This window comes from Cnephaeus nilssonii (assembly GCF_951640355.1).
Source record: "Cnephaeus nilssonii genome assembly, chromosome: Y".
In the NCBI taxonomy this organism is placed as follows: Eukaryota; Metazoa; Chordata; class Mammalia; order Chiroptera; family Vespertilionidae; genus Cnephaeus; species Cnephaeus nilssonii.
This window is the reverse complement of record NC_137096.1, coordinates 2910300-2928905: the sequence shown is the minus strand read 5'-3', so window position 1 is coordinate 2928905 and position 18606 is coordinate 2910300. Positions and strand designations below refer to the sequence as shown.

The 18606-nt window shown below is 35.5% G+C and overlaps 1 protein-coding gene across 6 annotated transcripts in view; it reads right to left on the bottom strand.

Annotated features, from left to right (window-relative positions):
- Nucleotides 1-3361: 3361 nt before the first annotated feature.
- Nucleotides 3362-18606, bottom strand: part of LOC307096475 (lysine-specific demethylase 6A-like) — a 269094-nt gene continuing 253849 nt past the window's right edge. For 4 of the 6 annotated variants that reach the window (XM_079766141.1, XM_079766143.1, XM_079766145.1 and 1 more), the window contains 5 exons: nucleotides 17327-17514; nucleotides 16476-16617; nucleotides 8330-8456; nucleotides 6012-6199; nucleotides 3362-4844 (listed from right to left, as the gene is read on the bottom strand). In XM_079766141.1, coding sequence (XP_079622267.1) covers nucleotides 4802-4844; nucleotides 6012-6199; nucleotides 8330-8456; nucleotides 16476-16617; nucleotides 17327-17514 — 688 coding nt within the window. In that variant the 3' untranslated portion in view covers nucleotides 3362-4801. Of the gene's footprint in view, nucleotides 4845-6011; nucleotides 6200-8329; nucleotides 8457-10161; nucleotides 10531-16475; nucleotides 16618-17326; nucleotides 17515-18606 lie in introns of those variants that run through there. The other 2 variants (XM_079766142.1, XM_079766146.1) reach the window with 2 other exon arrangements.

Below are 18606 nucleotides of genomic sequence, written 5' to 3'. Positions count from 1 at the left end.
CATATCATATTAACACAAACTTTAGTTGACCAAATATATTCTAAAGATTTAATTTTACTTTCTAAAACATTATGTATATCGTTGCCTAGTCAGAGTGGCTCAATTGGTTGGAGGAGTGTCGTTACACACAGTGAAAGGCTGTGGGTTTGATTCCAGTAAGAGCATACACCTGGGTTTGGTTTGATCCCCAGTAGGAACAAATATGGGAGGGAACTGATCCATGTTTCTCTCTCACACATCAATGTTTCTCTCTTCCCTTTTGATATACATGATGGTCTGAATTCTCATTTGTGACTTTGGAAAAGTAATGGGTTTTATTTGAAAATGCAGAAGCCTTTTTTTTTTTTTTGGTAAATAGCAGATTAACAGGAGGTCATGGTTCAATTCCCAGACAGGTCAGGACATATGGTGGATTGTAGGCTTAATCCCCAGTATGGGGCATGCAGGAGGCAGCTGATCAATGATTCACTCTCATCATTGATGATTCTCTCTCGCTCGCTCTTCCTTCCTCTCTGAAAACAATAAATATATTTTAAAAAGTGAATTTAAAAAACCCAGATTATCTAGGTCGAGTTGTACATTCATTGTTTAAACAAACTAGTAATAATTTACATGCCATAGAAAAGTTCCTACTTCATTGGTAACAAAGAGCAAATAATATAACCTAGTTCCCAATTTCTGTTAATATCTGCTATTTTATGTAATTTGTGTATTGGAGTTTCTTCCTAAAGTCATAAAATTGTTTTTTCATTTCCTGTTCTTTATCCATTTAAAGACTTTAAGGTTCTACAAAATATATATTACTAATAAAAGAACACATGTCATTTTCATGACCAGGTAAGTACAGTAAACCCAAATGTTAATCTTGGCAATTAATCATTTCAAAAAGAAATGAGACAATAGATGTGTTGTAAGTAACACAAAAGTGGTTAAGAAAAATCAGATATCATGCTAGTACTTTATAATCTTTGTCCTATAGTGGTTAATTTGTTTGGAAAAAAAGTTTGTCCACTTTTATTAGTAATATTTAAATAGAAGTTGTTAAAAAAGAGCCACAAAAATATTAGCAGTTAAGAGATCTGAGCAGCACTTAGTCCAATCAAGTTCTATCCTTAACAAAGGGAGAATTTTCTGAAAATCGGTTAATTTTATTGTGTTGTGAACACCAGAGTGTACTTATGCTACCAGACAGGTATAGGCCAAGAGCAGGTCTGCCTCAGGCTGGCCTGTAGTATATGGTTTCTGAAGGAAAGATTTCACATTATGAGTCCAAGGTGATTTTGAGAGTACATTTATTAAAGTTGGGGACAGTGAAACAAATGAAGGACTCAGAAGCAACAGGAGGGCATAGGTGATGGTCTGCTTTGAGTCTTGAGGAATATTATGAGACAGAAATGAGCCAAAGCAAGGCTGCTTTTAACTCATTGAGAAGTCAGAGAAAAGGGTCTTTCGAGACAAGAACAGGCAGTAAGCTCTGGATGAGCTGCCCACTGTTTCCCTGTTTGCAAGTCTTGTGGGGGCTCTAAAGAGTTTAGGATGAACTAAATTTCATGCCAGGAAAGTACCATAGGTATGCTTTAGATCCCACACTGGGTTTCTGTCTAAAGGTTTTTATTTTGCTTCTGCTGGTGGCAATTCTAGGGGAGGTTTTAGCAGATAACTTTACAGGTGCATTTTTAATAACCTGATGCATCAAAATGAGTATCAACAGGAGTTAGGGATCTTTTACTTTTATTTTAGGTCTATTTATTTTGTTATTCATTCCCCTAACTTCATTCATCTCTGGGCTAGATTGGCACAAATGGCATTACTTGTATCTCTGGTCTCTGTTTTCCTGACTAGGATTATTTAAGGTATTTATTCTCTGGTTAGGGAGGGGAGGTATAAACCATTAGCTCTCCAGTGTTCTGGGTTAGAGAACATAAGGCCTTGCAATTCACTAGCTGGCTATAAATTCAAGTTGTTTGGTTTTGTTTAATAATCATGTCTCAGTTTTCCCATTCCACTGGCCCAGGAATTTTCCTGGCTTACTAGTAAAAATAGGGAATAAAAGGTAGAAAATTATATATTTGTTTAGGCTCTTATCTTGAAGGACTATAAGTGGCTCTGGGTGAGTCATGGAGTGAGTGGTGAATGAATGGAAGACCTAGAAAATGACAGTATACTATAAACACTGTATACCAGCATCAACAAAACATTAATGTAATATGCTGTGAAATTATGAAAACTATGCTGTTACTAGGCAATAGAAGTTTTCATCCCATTATATGTAATTTGTGGATTGGGGTCTCTTCCTAAATCTATACTATTAAAAGCCTAGCTGGTCCTCACATCCTGGTACGATGCCCTCAAGTCATCACAAGATGGCCACCACAAGATGGCTGGCAGGGGAGGGCAGTTGGGGCAAGATCAGGCCAGCAGGGGAGCAGTTGGGTGTCAATCAGGCTGGCAGGGGAGTGGTTAGGGGGCGATCAAGCTGACAGGCAGAAGCAGTTAGGGGCAATCAGGCAGGCAGGCAGACGAGCGGTTAGGAGCCAGCAGACCCGGATTGTGAGAGATGTCCCAGATTGGAGAGGGTGCAGGCCAGGCTGAGGGACACCCCTCACACACACACACACCTCGGTGCACGAATTTCATGCACCGGGCTTCTAGTAATCAAATAAAACCCATTACTTTTCCAAAGTCACAATCAGTTACCTCCCATATGTGAGATGTGAACAGTATATGACTTAATCCAGTGCTCTAACACAAACCCTAGAAATACTCTTTTGTGGTATACTTACACAAATTTCCCATTTTTGATGGTAAAATCCTTTTGTGTATGAAAGATACCAAGTAAATGTCACACCTTTTCCACACTTGCTTTTTAGCAGATACTAAACAAGCAGCTATTGAACCACTATTATATTTGTAGTCTGAAATACTGTTCCAGCCAATGTTGCTGAGTAGTTGAGCATCAACCCATGAACCAGGTCATGGTTCAATTGCAGGTCAGGGCACATGCCTGAGTTCCAGGCTTGATCCCCAGAGTAGGGGTCATGCAGGAGGCAGCTGATCAATGATTCCCTCTCATCATAGATGTTTCTATCTTTCTCTCCCTCTCCCTTCCTCTCTGAATTAAATAAAAATAAAAATAAAATAGATCTGTAAGTATTTCCTTCTAAATTATTATACATAAAAATTACTGTTGAGATTTAAGTTCTTAAAAAGTTATTATCCAGTTTAATAAAGTATCTGTAAGTTTTTTGTCTTCAGATGTTTTCTAGGAAGACAGAAAGCTCCAAAATTGAAAGGATACTTCATTTAATCCTCAAGGCATTTCACTAGATAGAATTATAAATCCTTTTAAACATTTGCACAAGTTAATTTATAGAATTCTAACAAAAATACAGGCCAAATACTTCAGAAAGCAGAGTTGTTATAAAATGAGATACTATGGTTAAAGTAATTTGTTCATATGAAATGACAGTCTTCATACAATTTGTTAATATTTACTGAATTTGTGATACAAAACTTGAGTAATTCCTCCTTCCCCTAACCATGTATGTCATACAAGGAAAAAAGCATGGAATTTCAGTCATCTAATTTAAAAAAAACAAGGTATTTACTTAACACATTGTTCCCTCAAATGAAGGCTATCATTCTAAATTTTTTTCATAATAAACACATGATAAACAAAGTTTATGAAACCTATATAATGTTCCTTCAGTCACTATATTTTCTATTATACATTTTGCCAGTAATTATTTACTATTATTGCAATAATTGCAACTTAAACCAGATTGAAAGATGTACTTTAAAAATAAACATACCTTTGTGATTCTTTATAACAGGCACCTCAAAAACTACCAGAGATGTGAAAGTTTAAAAGTTTTATGTTTATACAATATATATTTTGTTATACAGGTGTCTTTATATGTATACATAAAATATATGTAATCAGATTTGAAAATGAACACAAACTTGATCTTTACAGAAGTCTTTCTAAAACTCAAGAGTGCAAAACACTAAACATTCAACCATTTTAATAGACATTTATGTACAATGCTAAATAGTTTTATTTATACATAGAAAATGTAAAAGGAGTAGTATGTAAAATGACAGAACTCCTTAATATTTAATGGCAGGTAAATCTAAAAAAACAACAACAACATTCCATTCACAAGTATTTCCAAGCAATAAATATATATTCATAAATAGTATGAATCTGTATGAAATTAAAAAGAAAAATCACAAATCTGAAGTTTATTCCTTATTCTATGTGCAAGCCATTATCTTTGTGTCCTATTATGCTATTAAATTAAAAAATAATTTGGAACCAAAAGTATAATCATCCTAGTTATTGGCCTCCAATCAATACACACAAACATAAAGCAGTAAAGAAATTTTCTCATCTAATTTCTTACATTAATAAAAAGATGATCAAAGATATGAATTTGGTATCTTAACCAAACAAATGACCAGCTAGAACAGTTTTTGCCCCCCCGCCCCCGAAAAATTCTTAAAAGGGTAAAATATAAATGAAAATAAAGTTATCAATCCAGAAATAGAGAAACAAAAAAAGGTGTCAAGTCATTAGGGTGTTGAAAATTGCCAGTTTTGTCAGATACCATGAAATATGTTTATTATTAAGTACAACTGGATCTGCTGAGAGTACAGGCAGTGCTCTCATGCCAAGTTGATTGACACTCTATATTTGGAAGGTTGCATAGAAATAGCTTTTAGTCAGCAGTCTCATGAAACAGCTACAAAATCACTGGTGCAAAACTTTCCTGAAGAGCAGAAAAGGCATCATATAACATTATGGGGCAATATCAAGAAGAGGAGGATGATACTGAAGGAACCTAAAATTAAAAATAGGTATGTTAGTTGGTATATTAATTCTTACCAGTATTCTCTAGCTCATGGCTATAAACAATATACCACCTACATATAAAGTGAGTTAGAAACAAACAATGATGTCCAAAGTTCAGCAGCTTGCTAAGTGATGTGCTCCTACTAAGTCTATTATATTCCCCAAGTGTCCTTAATCACTACCCCCTCCCATTTTCCTATAATTCATCATTTTGTTAGAAATTCTTATGAAGCATTAAAATCACAAATCATTTAGATGCTCAGTGAGTCTTATGGAAAAATAATTTTAAAAATTCAATTAAAATCTCACTAGTGAGTAACTGGCTTATATATTTCACATGTATGTCATAAATTTTTTCTTTATGAAGTAATGCTGAGAGCCATTCAGTAAAAAATACCAGAAACTTAATTTCAAAATTTAGAAGCAAAAGCACTGGAACTGGATCAATATTAACAACTCATGAATAACTACCGTTTGCATTCATAAAGCTATTCAAAGCCAGAAGCACTAAATGCTATTCCAAGCAACTTGTCCTTGAAATAAAAAATTGTAGAACTCACAATATAGTTAAATTTAATTGCATGCGTCTCATATATCATACCTAGATATGAGCCATCATCAAACATTCCTATGAGTTTACTACTTAATAGCAAAGACTAAGTTTTAACTAAATACAATTAATGCTGAAAGCACAAATATATTTAAAAAAATACTGATTTCTTTTCGAATCATTCCTACAGTTATCTATTTTGGTTTAATTATTTAAGACAAATAGCATAAAGACTATGGTAATAATTTAAAAGTACAGAAAAAAATGCTTGGCCAATTTGGTTCAGTGCTTGAGCCAGGACATCATAATTTGATTCCTGGTCAGGGCATAGGAGACAGTGTATTGATGATTTTCTCTCATTATTTATGTTTCTATCTCTGAAGTTAAAAAAAAATTGTTAAAAAAAGTATACACAAGTTTAAAAAGTAATTATTTTTACTATTATTTAGGCCTAAGGAGAAGAAATAGTAATACATATCAATTTATTACATATAAACTGCTTATAAGTTTGAGAACATAGGAATATTTTTTCCTTATGAAATGGGAAAACTTAAGTATCTTCTTAAAAACTGTCACTGCTGCTTCACAACCTAGCTATGTACTCACATGTTAATTTCACTTACTAATGTAAATTGGTCATAGACTTGCATCAGGTCCTCCATTTTGTACTGTTCTAGCACCACAAAATTGTCCAGATTTCTGCTTGTTTTTCGTGCACAGTCCTGGCAATGTACTATGTAGGTCTTTTGAGAATTGCTTTCATTAGTAACAAAAAGCAGATCAAAAACTTCCACCTATTTTATACAAGAGAAAAAAACACTGAATAGAGATTATTAAATTTATTGCACCATTTTTATATAACTATAAAATTCTACTTTATGTTAAACTCTGGATAGTGCTTTTTCACTGAATGCAGTTACTTAAAGAAAAACCCATGGTTGTTTAACACCAGGTTTATTTTGTAGCACATGCAAAATGAAGGTTAATGTTACATATTTAGATATTAACCTAAGGGAATTAAATACTCATTACACCCACTAGTTTAATTCTAGATTAATTCTAAGTTTGATAAAAGTCAGTCTATTTTTAATTTACTCAAAATATAATACACAAATAGATCAAGTCATTATTTTTTCTTTTAACTTCTCTATAGTAGTATTCACAGTGTTTGGATATGTCTCCCTCCCATAATAAGCTCCACAAAGATAGCGACTACATATTATTCATTTTTGGCCCTCTCTAAAGCATATCATTATACTTAAAAACAAAACAAAACAAACAAAAACAAGAAAAGAAAACCACTTGAAAGAATATCAACAACAAATGTTCAGTTGTAAGACTCAAGGAAAATAGTACAGAGTATTACGAGCATTAACATATGAAAAACATTAAAGAACCTTATACAAAAAGGATGAGTTACAAAGGCTCAGCTTGAATAATGGTTGATAGATACTGTATATCATTTATTTTCAAATACCAAAAAGACACATATTTAACTGAAGTATAACACCTAAACATAATCTGTTTAATCTTATAATACATGTTGATAAGGATATACATTAAAATGAAACCAATGGATTTCATGAATTTATCTCAGAAGTATACAACTTAAAAGTTGTTCTTAGACTTCTGCCTGATTTTGTCAGTAATAAAAATTCATTATCTTAAGTCATTCTTGAATAGCTCTGCTAAAATTCCAGAGTTCATAAGGTTTCCTATTCATAGGAAGTAACATAGCTTAGTGACCCATTTGAAAGTTTTCAGGTTTTTCAACTTATCATTCACTATCTCATCAAAAACCTGTGGATTTTACTTTCTAAACATTTATAAAGTTCTTTCTTTTTATATTCCTAACATTATGTAGTGTAAAGAGTATCAGACTACTTCAATAGCCTTCAAAATGAGCTTTCTTTCCACCTCCATCCTTTCCAATTATCAACTACCATTCTCTCAAACATATTTTGACTTAGTGCTTTGGTCAAAAAATGTTAATAGCATCAATATCCTCAGATAAAAACCTAATTCCTTAAACTGAATTTAAGATACTTTTGTTAGCCACATACCGCCTACACTTATAGACTTCTAAAACCTTGCAGTGCAATTTTCTAGCCACATTGCACTACTCAGACTTTATTACATGCACTATTAATTTCCCCATCATTATACTGTTCCTAAAGCCTAATGATGTATAAACCTCCAATTTTATCTACTTCCTGCCTGTTGAAATAAACTCATTCTTCAAGGAGAAACTCAAATGTTAACAAGTCCACAGGCATCTCTTCAAATTTTCTATGACAGTTTTCTATCAGTCTCATGGGCATTACAACTAGTTATTTATAATTTGTCTTCTCCAAGTAAAATGTAAGCTCTTCCACAGGAGGTACCACATCTTTATTATTGTACTTCTTGCAAGCCTTGGCCACAAGAGAAAAATCAACAAATAAAGAAAGAATTTAATGCTGATTTGCTTGGATTTATAGTGAAACAGATCTTATTTGTTGACACTGGTATACTTATTATGGACTAGCGGCCCAATGCACAAATTCGTGCATGGGTGGGATCTAGCTGGGGGGAGGGGCCGTGGGCAGTTGGCTGGCCAGCCCTGCCCCCTGGTTGAACTCCCAGTCAAGGGGGAAATTTGCTTATTAGCCTTTTATTATATAGGGTTATTTTTAGTTGAAAATCAGAAATGATTATCACCTAGCAAGGAAATACTACTACATGAATGCTTCTGTAGGTGATACTGCTGAGTTAATAAATAATGAAGCGATTATACAATCAAATAAAAATTTAATATAATTGTTATAATAGTCAATTTTAATAAAAAGCATTACATAAAAGTATAGGTAAATTTATAATTAAAAAACAAAACAAAACCCACCTACTGAATTCACAATAAAACAACTGTCAATAGGAATGTTTACCTCACAAATGCTACAGTAATGTGCTGGCTCATCATTTGTCCTCCCATGCCATATAACCTCTTTTCCTGCTGTAATAAGAGCTTCCCTCAATGTCTGACATTGCTTTAGTACTTTAAGAAGACAATACCTATTGTGGAGAAAAATTTTTGTGACAAGTGAGTGTTAAATATTATTAGCATACAAGATGTACCAACAAGAAATAATTTTTAGAATCGTGGTTCTATGATGTATTGATATCAAAATTTCTTTCTCAATTTTTGATATATAACAGGTCTAACAATGACAATATTAAAGGACTAAGTTGAAAATTGATATTTGAATATACAAATCTAATAATCTTAGTCTACAAAACCTTGACACTTACTTAAAGCTATGCTCAATTTTTGCTCTGATCTGGACAACTGAAAGAACTATTTATTCTAAGGTTAAACCTCTTTATCTTTGAAATATACAGTCTGAATTCCAGGCTGGAACTGTTTTTATTAGAGTAAGGTAAGAAGGCATATGTTTCCAGTGAGACACTCACAAACAGTATCACATAGATAATTAATTTTAATACTTTGAGACCAAAGCAGAAAATTATTTATAGATTTGTTATTAGAGGATATGATATTAAGTAGAGTACCAAAGGAAAAAAAAAATGATTGGTTCAATTTTAATTTGAAGATAGTATAATGGAATTCATTTATATTACTATTAACTTTCTACAATTTATACTTTCTTTACATTAGTAATTCTGATGCCAACTATGTAGAGAATTTCACAAAGTGTTCACTTTTCTATAATTTGTTCTCATTACTCAGAATCATCTGGTAAAGTTTTCATGAATATATAAATCTAAACTTCTCCTTTGAAGGCAGTTACACAAGGCTAATTTATGAGGCACATACCAGCTGTAAAGTTCTCCTACAAAGCATGAAAGTGGTTTAACAAAAATGACAATGTTTGTGGACAGTATTATCTCAGGTAATCAGACCCAATATAACTTGGAGCTTTTTGATATATTATATTGTTACTAACATATTTAATTACTAAATAAACTTCATAATATGATCAGTAATAAAGGAATTAACTTCTTTTAATTTATATTTCTGTACTATTTTTACTTGTCAAGTTTAACTATTTTTTAAGAAAACCAAAACCATACAAATATGTCTAGGATAAAATTATTATTAGTTTTAATCCTCACCAGAGAATATGCTTTTATTGATGAGTGAGACAGAGAGAGAGAGAGAGAGAGAGAGAGAGAGAGAGAGAGAGAGAGAGAGAGAAAGAGAGAGAGAGAGAAACATTGATCAGTTGTCTCCCATATGTGTCAACCAGAGATCAAACCCAAAATCCAGGCTATGTGCTCCGACTGGAATTGAACCTGGAACCAGTTCAGTGCACAGGAAGAAGCTCCAACCAAGTCTTGCAGCTAGATAAAATTATTTTAAGATATTCAAACTTGTTAACTTATATAAAAATATTAAAAAAGTATGAATAACAATGTAAAGTCACTATCTTCTCTATACTTTCTTCTTTTCATTTTCTATTATTCTTATCCATTTCCCTTTACACAATCTTTATAAATTCTATATAAATTTTGAATATTAACTTCTTATCTGATGTACCTTTAGCAAATACACTGAGAGGCCTGGTGCATTAATTCGTGCATGGGTGGGGTCCGGCCATGCTGGTCAGGGGGAGGGGACATGGGCAGTTGACCAGCCTGCCTGTCAAGGGGACAATTTGCATATTAGCCTTTTATTATATAGGATATAAACTGAGTGGCCAGATTAGTATGCGTTCAGAGATAATAATAATCTGGCCACTCAGTGTATATTCTCCCATTCAGTGGGTTGTCTTTTTTGTTGTTGCTGTTGTTAATACTCACTCTAGGATATATATTTTTTCCATTAATATTTTTTTTAAAAAAAGAGAAAATGAAAGGGAGAGGGAGAGACAGAAACAGTGATGTGAGACATACATTGACTGGTTGCCTCCTGCTTGCACACCAGCTGAGACTGGGGATTGAGCCTACAACTGAGGTACTCCCCCTTGATCCTTTGGTCCATGGGCTGACACTCTAACCACTGAGCCAAAAGGGCTAGGGCAGTAGATTGTCTTTTTGTTTGTTCCCTTTGCTGCACAAAAACTTTTAGTTTGATTTATTTTTCCTTTTGTTCTTCTTGCCCAATCAGGCATTTCAGAAAAAAATCCTAAAAAAAAAAAAAAATCCAAAATTTTACACCCATGTTTCCTTATTGGAGTTTTATGGTTTTGAGTCAACATTTAAATTTTAATCAATTTTGATTTTATTGTTTTACTAGAGGCCCAGTGCACGAATTTCTGCAAGGGTGGCATCCAGCCAGCCCGCCCTGATCGGGGCCAGCTCCATTCCTGGTGGTTGGGTTGATTCCCAGTCATACCATCATTGTAGTCTTCATCCCTGGCCCCAATTGGGGTGTGTGCAGGAGGCAATCAGTCTGATTGTCTCTCTCACATTACTGTTTCTCTCTCTTTCCCCCTTCTTCTCTCTCTGTAAAAGTCAATAAAAACTTATCCTCAGGTAAGAATTGAAGAAATATATATACATATTTAAAACAAATAAACTCAAGGAGAAATGGACCACAGATAAATACATAGATTCAGATTTTTTTTAAATGTGTAATGAAAATATTTCCAGTATTTTAAGTATAATACAAGCTAAATTTGTATATTCAAATTCAACACCAAGACAACTGCCAGAACAAAGGCAATGCAATTTAAATTGTCACCATAGAAAAAAATGGGAACATTCTAGTTCATGGAAGGCAAGTGTTAGCCACCAGGTTTCAAATACTGAGTTTCAAATATTGAGAGGGACCCATCTAAACTGGAAGAGGTTCTGAAAGGATGTTAAAGATGAGGGTAGTATAGAGGAAAAAATTGACAAAAGTGAAAAGATGTTTTAAAATTTACCAAAAAAGTAAAAATAAGACATTATAACCATCTTTTCTTGATTGATTTTTTCCTTATCTCACTATCCAATCTGTAAATAAGCCCTAAGGCTTAAACTTCGCAACAGCCTGCTCTATGAACCTTCTTTCTTTTTTTTAAAAAAGGAATTTTACCTTTTATTTTTTAATTTTTAAAAAAATATTTATTTTATAAAAAATAATTCCTTATTGTTCAAAGTATTACATATCCCCTTTCTTTCCCCGCATTGACCTCCTCCAGACCACCCCTCTCCCCTATTTATTTACTTTTAATATATTTTTTTAGAGAGTGAGGAAGGGAAAGGGACAGAGAGAAACATCGATTGGCTCCCCACCTCCCCTACTCACCCCAACTGGGGGCCGAAACAGTGATCTTTTGGTGGATAGGACAACACTCCAACCAACTGAGCCATACCGGACAGGGCTGCACTGTGATCCTTCTTACTACTTCCTTTGCTACAATCTCAATGCAAATTAGTCTTGATTGTTGCATTTGCATTTTCTCTAATTCCAATCTTGCATCTTGCAATCCATTTGCCATTAAATAATAGACTTATATTTTTAAAATATAAAAAAGAATCTAGCCTTTTCCTTCTTTAAATCCTTTAATAGTAGTGTATAATAATCAGGTTTAGTATCCAAAGTTCTTAATATTGCTTATAAAGCCATCTATAATTTGGTACCTGAACATTTATGTGAAATCACCCTATCTGTTTATTCCCTTCTGTCATTCTGCTATAGTAACATTGGTCATTCTGTCCTATAAATACACCAAAGCCTTTCACTTATTTTGGGGGCCTACAATGTTTTTACTCTCAGGTCTTCTATGGTTGTCGCCTTTTCACTACTTAGATGCAATCACAGAAAAGATGATCTCAGAAGACACATTAACAAAGCAGCATTCTCTACCTCTCAAATCAGAAAACAAGTATTGTCATATTTTATTTCACTCATATTACTTAACAGTAAGTTGTTTATGTGTCTGGGAGTTTGTCTATCTGGCTCACTAAAATTTACATCACACATCTCATCTGTAAGAATAGTTTGTGAGCCCAGTTGGTTTTGCTCAGTGGGCAGAGTGTTGGTTGGACTGTGGACTGAAAAGTCCCCAGTTTGATTCTGGTCAAGGACACATTCCCAGGTTGGGGGTTTGATCCCCAGTAGGGGGCATGCAGGAGGCCACCAATCAATGATTCTCTCTCATCATTGATTCTATCTCTCTCTCTCCTTCTCCCTTCCTCTCTGAAATCAATCAATATATTCTATCTAATAAAGAGGGAATATGCTAAATTGACAGTCACACCCTCACAAAAGATGACGGCGCCCACAGCAACAAGGAGGGAATAAGCTAATTGACTCCCACACCCTCAAAGATGGTGGCACCCAGTCCCCTTAGGCCTGCCGGGGCAGCAGGTGCGCAGCATGGCCGGACCCGCCTCCAGGTGGGTCCAGCAGCTCCGCACACCTGCCTCTGAATTCCCCCAATCCCCTCAGTGCCCCAGCTGCCGAGGGCCGGCCCGAGGTGCAGGCAAGCTTTGTATGTCAGCTACCCAGGCACCCAGGGATGGCCAAGGCACAGGTAAGCCTCAGAAGGTGGCTGCCCAGCCGCTCCGGGCCGCCAAGGCTCAGGTAACCAGGGCCGGCCAAGGCTTGTACTGTAAGCAGTGGCAGCAGCAGAGGTGTGATGGGGCGTCACCTTCCCCTAATCGCTAGGTTGCCTCCCGACCCTGAGGGCTCCCAGACTGTGAGAGGGGGCAGGCTGGGCTGAGAGACCACCCCTCCAGTGCATGAATTTTCATGCACCGGGCCTCTAGTATATATATATTCATATATTCATATATATATATCTATATATATATATATCTATATATATATATAGATATATATATATATATATGAATAGTTTGTGGTTCTCAAGCACTTGTTGAATATGCAAACATTCATTTTGCATACATATTAATAATATGTAGGGCTCTGGGAGCAAACAGTACATTTAGGACCAGCCTGTATCTTTAAGAAATTAGATTTGATGTAATGTCCACAATGAAGAAGTGAGCAAATGTCTACAAACTGTGGAATTTTAATAGAAATTACTACAATGGATGACAGTTCTGACTAAATGTTCTTTCAAACCTTTCAAATTTTACACATCTATAAAAAAAAATGAAATGAATAACTAGGTAAAATAAAGCATAGGTACACTACGCTGGCCTCACAATTTTTGTGAGGATATATTGGTTAGAACAACAAAAATGTTTTTCTATAAATCTAAAATTATTTATAATAAACCATCACTATTTCTAAAGGTAATAATCTAATAAGTTTTGGAAACACTGTAAATCAGGAGTGGGGAACCTTTTTTTCTGCCAAGAGCCATTTGGATATTTATAACATCACTAGAGGCCTGGTGCACGAAATTCTTGCACGGGGGCGGTGGGGAGAGGGGGCCGGGGTGTGTGTCCCTCAGCCCAGCCTGCACCCTCTCCAATCTGGGCGTGACACCACCTAGGCTTTTATTATATAGGATTTGTTTAATATAATTCACTTAATAGAAATTTATGTTGTTATGAAAAAAGCTCCTAGATTTATTGAATTTCGATTCCTGACTGTGGTTTCCTTGGCAGGCCCAAATGATTTCTTGTGCCTTATACAGCCCTCAGGCCAGATGTTCCCACCCCTGCTATAAATCTTTCTCTTCCATTCGCAAAAGACATGAATATACATATATATATGCTGAAAAGACTTAATAAAAACAAATATATAGTGGCTCAGTCAGGAATTTCCTAAATTTGACCAGAATTATTCTTCTTTTGTTATAGTGCAGGTATAGAAAAAGAAAAGCATGCAAACCACAATTTGGAGACATATTGCTAAGTGGCACTGTCTGAAATATGTATTCTAAATGTAATTATGAAATAAATGGGCCCTGATGGTGTGGCTCAGTTGATTGAAACATCAACCCATACACCAAAAGGTGGAGGTTTCATTCTTGGTCAGGGCACATGCCCAGGGTTGTGGGCTCAATTCCCAGTAGAGGGAAGAAGGAAGTCCATCAATGATGTTTACCTATCACATAGATGTTTTGCTATCACACTGATGTTTCACTATCACATCAATGTTTCTCTCTTTCCCTCTTCTTTCTCAAAGTAAAATAAAGTATTCTCTTTTTAAAAATATATTTATATTGATTTCAGAGAGGAAAGGAGAGGGAGAGAGAGAAATATCAATGATGAGAATCATTGATTGGCTGCCTCCTGCACGCCCCCTACTGGGGATTAAGCCCACAACCCAGGCATGTGTCTTTGACCAGAATCCAACCTAGGACCCTTCAGTTCACAGGCCAATGCTCTATCCACTGAGCCAAACCAGCCAGGGCAAAAAATAAACTATTCTTAAAAAAAAAAAAAAATAGAAACTAGGCCAATAAAAGAGAAGCTACTAGAATACATATAACTCAAACTGTTAATCTTTAAATTTGTAATGAATGCGTCAGAAAACTAAGGAAGGGATTATTTAATTAGAGTAGCCAAAAAAATTTTACCATTTCAGTAAAATCACTATACTAAATGACAATTTTATTATGAAATATATGTATTATATTTTCATTCTCAATTGGTGTAGGCGAACTTCAAATATTAAAACAGCCCTGGCCAATGTAGCTCAGTGGTTAGAACAGCAACCTGCACACCAAAGGTTAAGGGTGCATTCCTGAAATGCAGATTCGCTTCCCGCCTGAGTGTAGGAGATAATGTTTCTTTCCTATCTATGTTTCTCTCCTATCTATGTTTCTCTCCCCCTCACCCTCCCTCCCTTCTACTGTCTCTGAAAGTGATGAAAAAGATATCCTTGGGTGAGGATTAACAAACAAAAAACAAAAATAACAAGGTCATTGGAAATCAATTTGGTCAGAGGTTAAGAGAAAGCACAGATGTGTGAATTTAATATAGAATCATGTATACCTTAATTTCTCCCTATCTACACTAATAAAAGAGAAAGATGCAAATTGACCATCACTTCGCGATGCCCACCAGCCAATCAGGAGTGAGTATGCAAATTAACCCAACAAAGGTGGAGGGTTAATTTGCATACACAGGCGCCAAGTGGCTGGGGATGAGGTGGCCACTTGCACGCGTGCCGGCACCAAGTGGTCTGGGTCCTGGGGACGGGTGACCCCGGGACCCAGGCCGCTCTGAGCCTATAGGCCCACGTGTAGGCCCGGAGCAGCTGGGGGTCGTTTGGTGCCGAGCAGCCAGGGGGCAGGGTGGCCATGTGCCGGCGCCAAGTGGCCTGCGTTCCGAGGACAGGCGTCCTCAGGAGCCAGGCCGCTCTGAGCCTGTAGGCCTGCACATAGGCCTGGAGCAGCCAGGGTCCCGGAACGCCCCTGGCAACTCCGGGCCTACACACGCAGGCGCCAAGCAGCTAGGGGTGGGGCGGGAATGTCCCCCACAGCAAGTGAGCAGACAGCAGGGCCCTGTTTGCCCCTGGCCATGGCAGCGAGGGGCAAGCAGTCCCCGCACAGGGCCCCCACAGAGAGCAGACACCAGGGCCTGCGGTGGCATCAAGCAGGCAGGTCCGAAGAGTGCAGAGAACCACGGGGAGCAGGCCTAAGCCATCAGCAGGACATCCCCTGAGGGCTCCCAGATTGGAGAGGGTGCAGGTTGGGCTAAGGGACCCACCCCCCCTCCCCATGCACGAATTTCGTGCACCGGGCCCCTAGTACCATAATAATTATAATCTATTTGGAAAGGAAGAAAATAAATTTATACATAAATATTTTCATTTATGGAAGAAAATATCTTTAACATGTTAATTCTCTTATTTCATTTTTTTTTTGGTCAAAATTCAGAACTATGCCCTGACTGATGTGGCCCAGTGGATAGAGCGTTGGCCTGTGGACTGAAGGGTCCCAGGTTCAATTCCGGTCAAGGGCATGTACCTTGGTTTTGGGCACATCCCAAGTGGGAGGCCTGTAGGAGGCAGCTGATCTATGTTTCTCTCTCATCTATGTTTCTAATTCTCTATCCCTCTCCCTTCCTCTCTGTAAAAATCAATAAAACATATTTTAAAAAAACAACTTCAGAACTAGTTTAGCATTTATCAACTATTTCATCATTTTTCACTGGGGGAAAATTGGTTAGTTGTACACCCGCCCCCTTTCCCCTGTAGCAGTTTTGGAAAGCACTTACTTAATCATTTCAAAAAGCTTTGGATCTGAGACTTTGATATTTCGAGCCATATTCCAAGAAAGATGAACCATGGGTACTACTGACTTCACACTTCGCAATTTGTTCCATTCATACCGTTCTACTGCCAATTTATACTGGCAGGCTAGGAAAAAAAGAATTTTTCAAAAGTATAAAGTAACCCAAAGTAATGACAGATATGAAGATAATCATTTATCACATTTCACGTGATAACTTTAATACCAACTCTGGGATCTCAAAATATTACAAGATTTTTAAATGATAATTAATAGTTTTTTAAAAAATTATCCTGTAAAAAGCACTCACTAAGGTTCAGCTCTGTGCCACGCTTTTTATACTTCATCTCATTTCATTATTTCAAAGCTTTATTGACTTTACAATTCTCATTTTGTAGATTAAAAAAAACAATAAATGAGGCCCTGAAAAATTCGAAACATTTTCCTGAAGTTACACGGTTTAACAAAGTAGAACCAAGAAGATATCATTAAGGTCTTTTTGGCTCCAAAGGCCAGATTCTTTATGTTACCCATATTTAACAGTTTGATATTCTAAGACTGCGCATATGGTATACCAGATGAAATAAAAATTCTAAATAAGTCTGTTTCAGATTTGCCCTAGAATAACTTCCTTTATAAAAAACAAAACACAGATTTTGAACATCTGTTCTTGAATATCCATTTCTTAACTTCAATTTACTTTCTGTACTAAAAGGATTTTTTCTAGCAGACACAACCTTTCAATTTTTAGTGAGCTATTTTCTAGTAAAAAAACAATATCTACATTAGAAAAATCCTTCAACATGTAAAGTCTATTAAATAATTAATTTGAAATACCTGTAAGTGGACCAACATTCCAAGCAATATTGTTACACCAGCCAATGGCTTGAACCCAATGCACAGTGCCTGCATTTATCCAGACCAAATCACCAGGTCTTTGAATAAACCTATATACAGGAACATTTGCTTCATAAAGATCTTCAAGGTTGGGCCACCAAGAACTCATTAGGAAATTCAAATTATTTCTGAAAAAAAAAAACAGGTAAGAAATTTTTTAATGTTTCATCCAACATGTGGAAATAATTTCAAAACATTAAAAAGGCTTTCAGTGCATACTTCATTAAAACTTAACAGTATTGCAATAAGAAGTACATTTATCAAAAGTGAGGGCTTTAAAACAAAATTAACAGCAGAAAGAGTAGGGAGATTTATTCAAAGATCTATACAATATGCTTACATTTATTTCTCAAAATCCAAAAATTAAAGTCCCACATTATACTTAGGTATTCTGGTTTATAATTTGCTTTCAATATGAATAGACTAATTTATCCCTTCTTCCTGAAGAATCTCTTATAATGTAAAATTCCTGGAAAGGAAATTGAGAGCCAAGACTACATAAAGCCAATTAAACTTCATCAGAATCACTGGTAGATGTAAGAACAAGAACCTTCCCTTGATTCATCAATGGATCCACACTTTTTCTGTCTTCTACTTTATCCTAGGAATTCCTAGAAGTTCACTATTATTACATATACCACCACTACCAGCACCAACACAAACAGAACAAATTATTAAGCTTTATTTTAAATTTTAATTATTTACTACTCTCCATCAGACGATTAAATAACCACATTAACACATTTTTTTTCTAAGAAGAATTTAGTAATATATACTTTAGGTACTTCAAATTATTTAATCTCAAGAAGAAATTCACATCATAGAACTGTTTCTTTCTGAAGATTTAAGATGTTTTTACTTTATTTTTCTTTCCTCTTAAAAAAATTACACAGTACAAACTAGTTCTATTTTACCCAAACACTACCAATATAAAGTTGGAGAAAACTTTCCATTTAAAAAAAGAAAGAAAAGCCAACGAAGTCCAATTGATCATTTTTTTTCTAAAGTTGAGAACAATAATTGAAAGATAAATGTTTCATAGAGTCTTAAAGTTAAAATAGGAATTATAAACATTGAAAGCAATTATCTTTATGGAAAATAACACTACAGTAAAAGCTGAGATGAAAAGTGCCATTTTTGCAATTTAGATAAGTGAATCATTCTAACTTGATATATTTAACACTCTGAATTCAAATTTTGGGACATCACCTGTCTTTTCC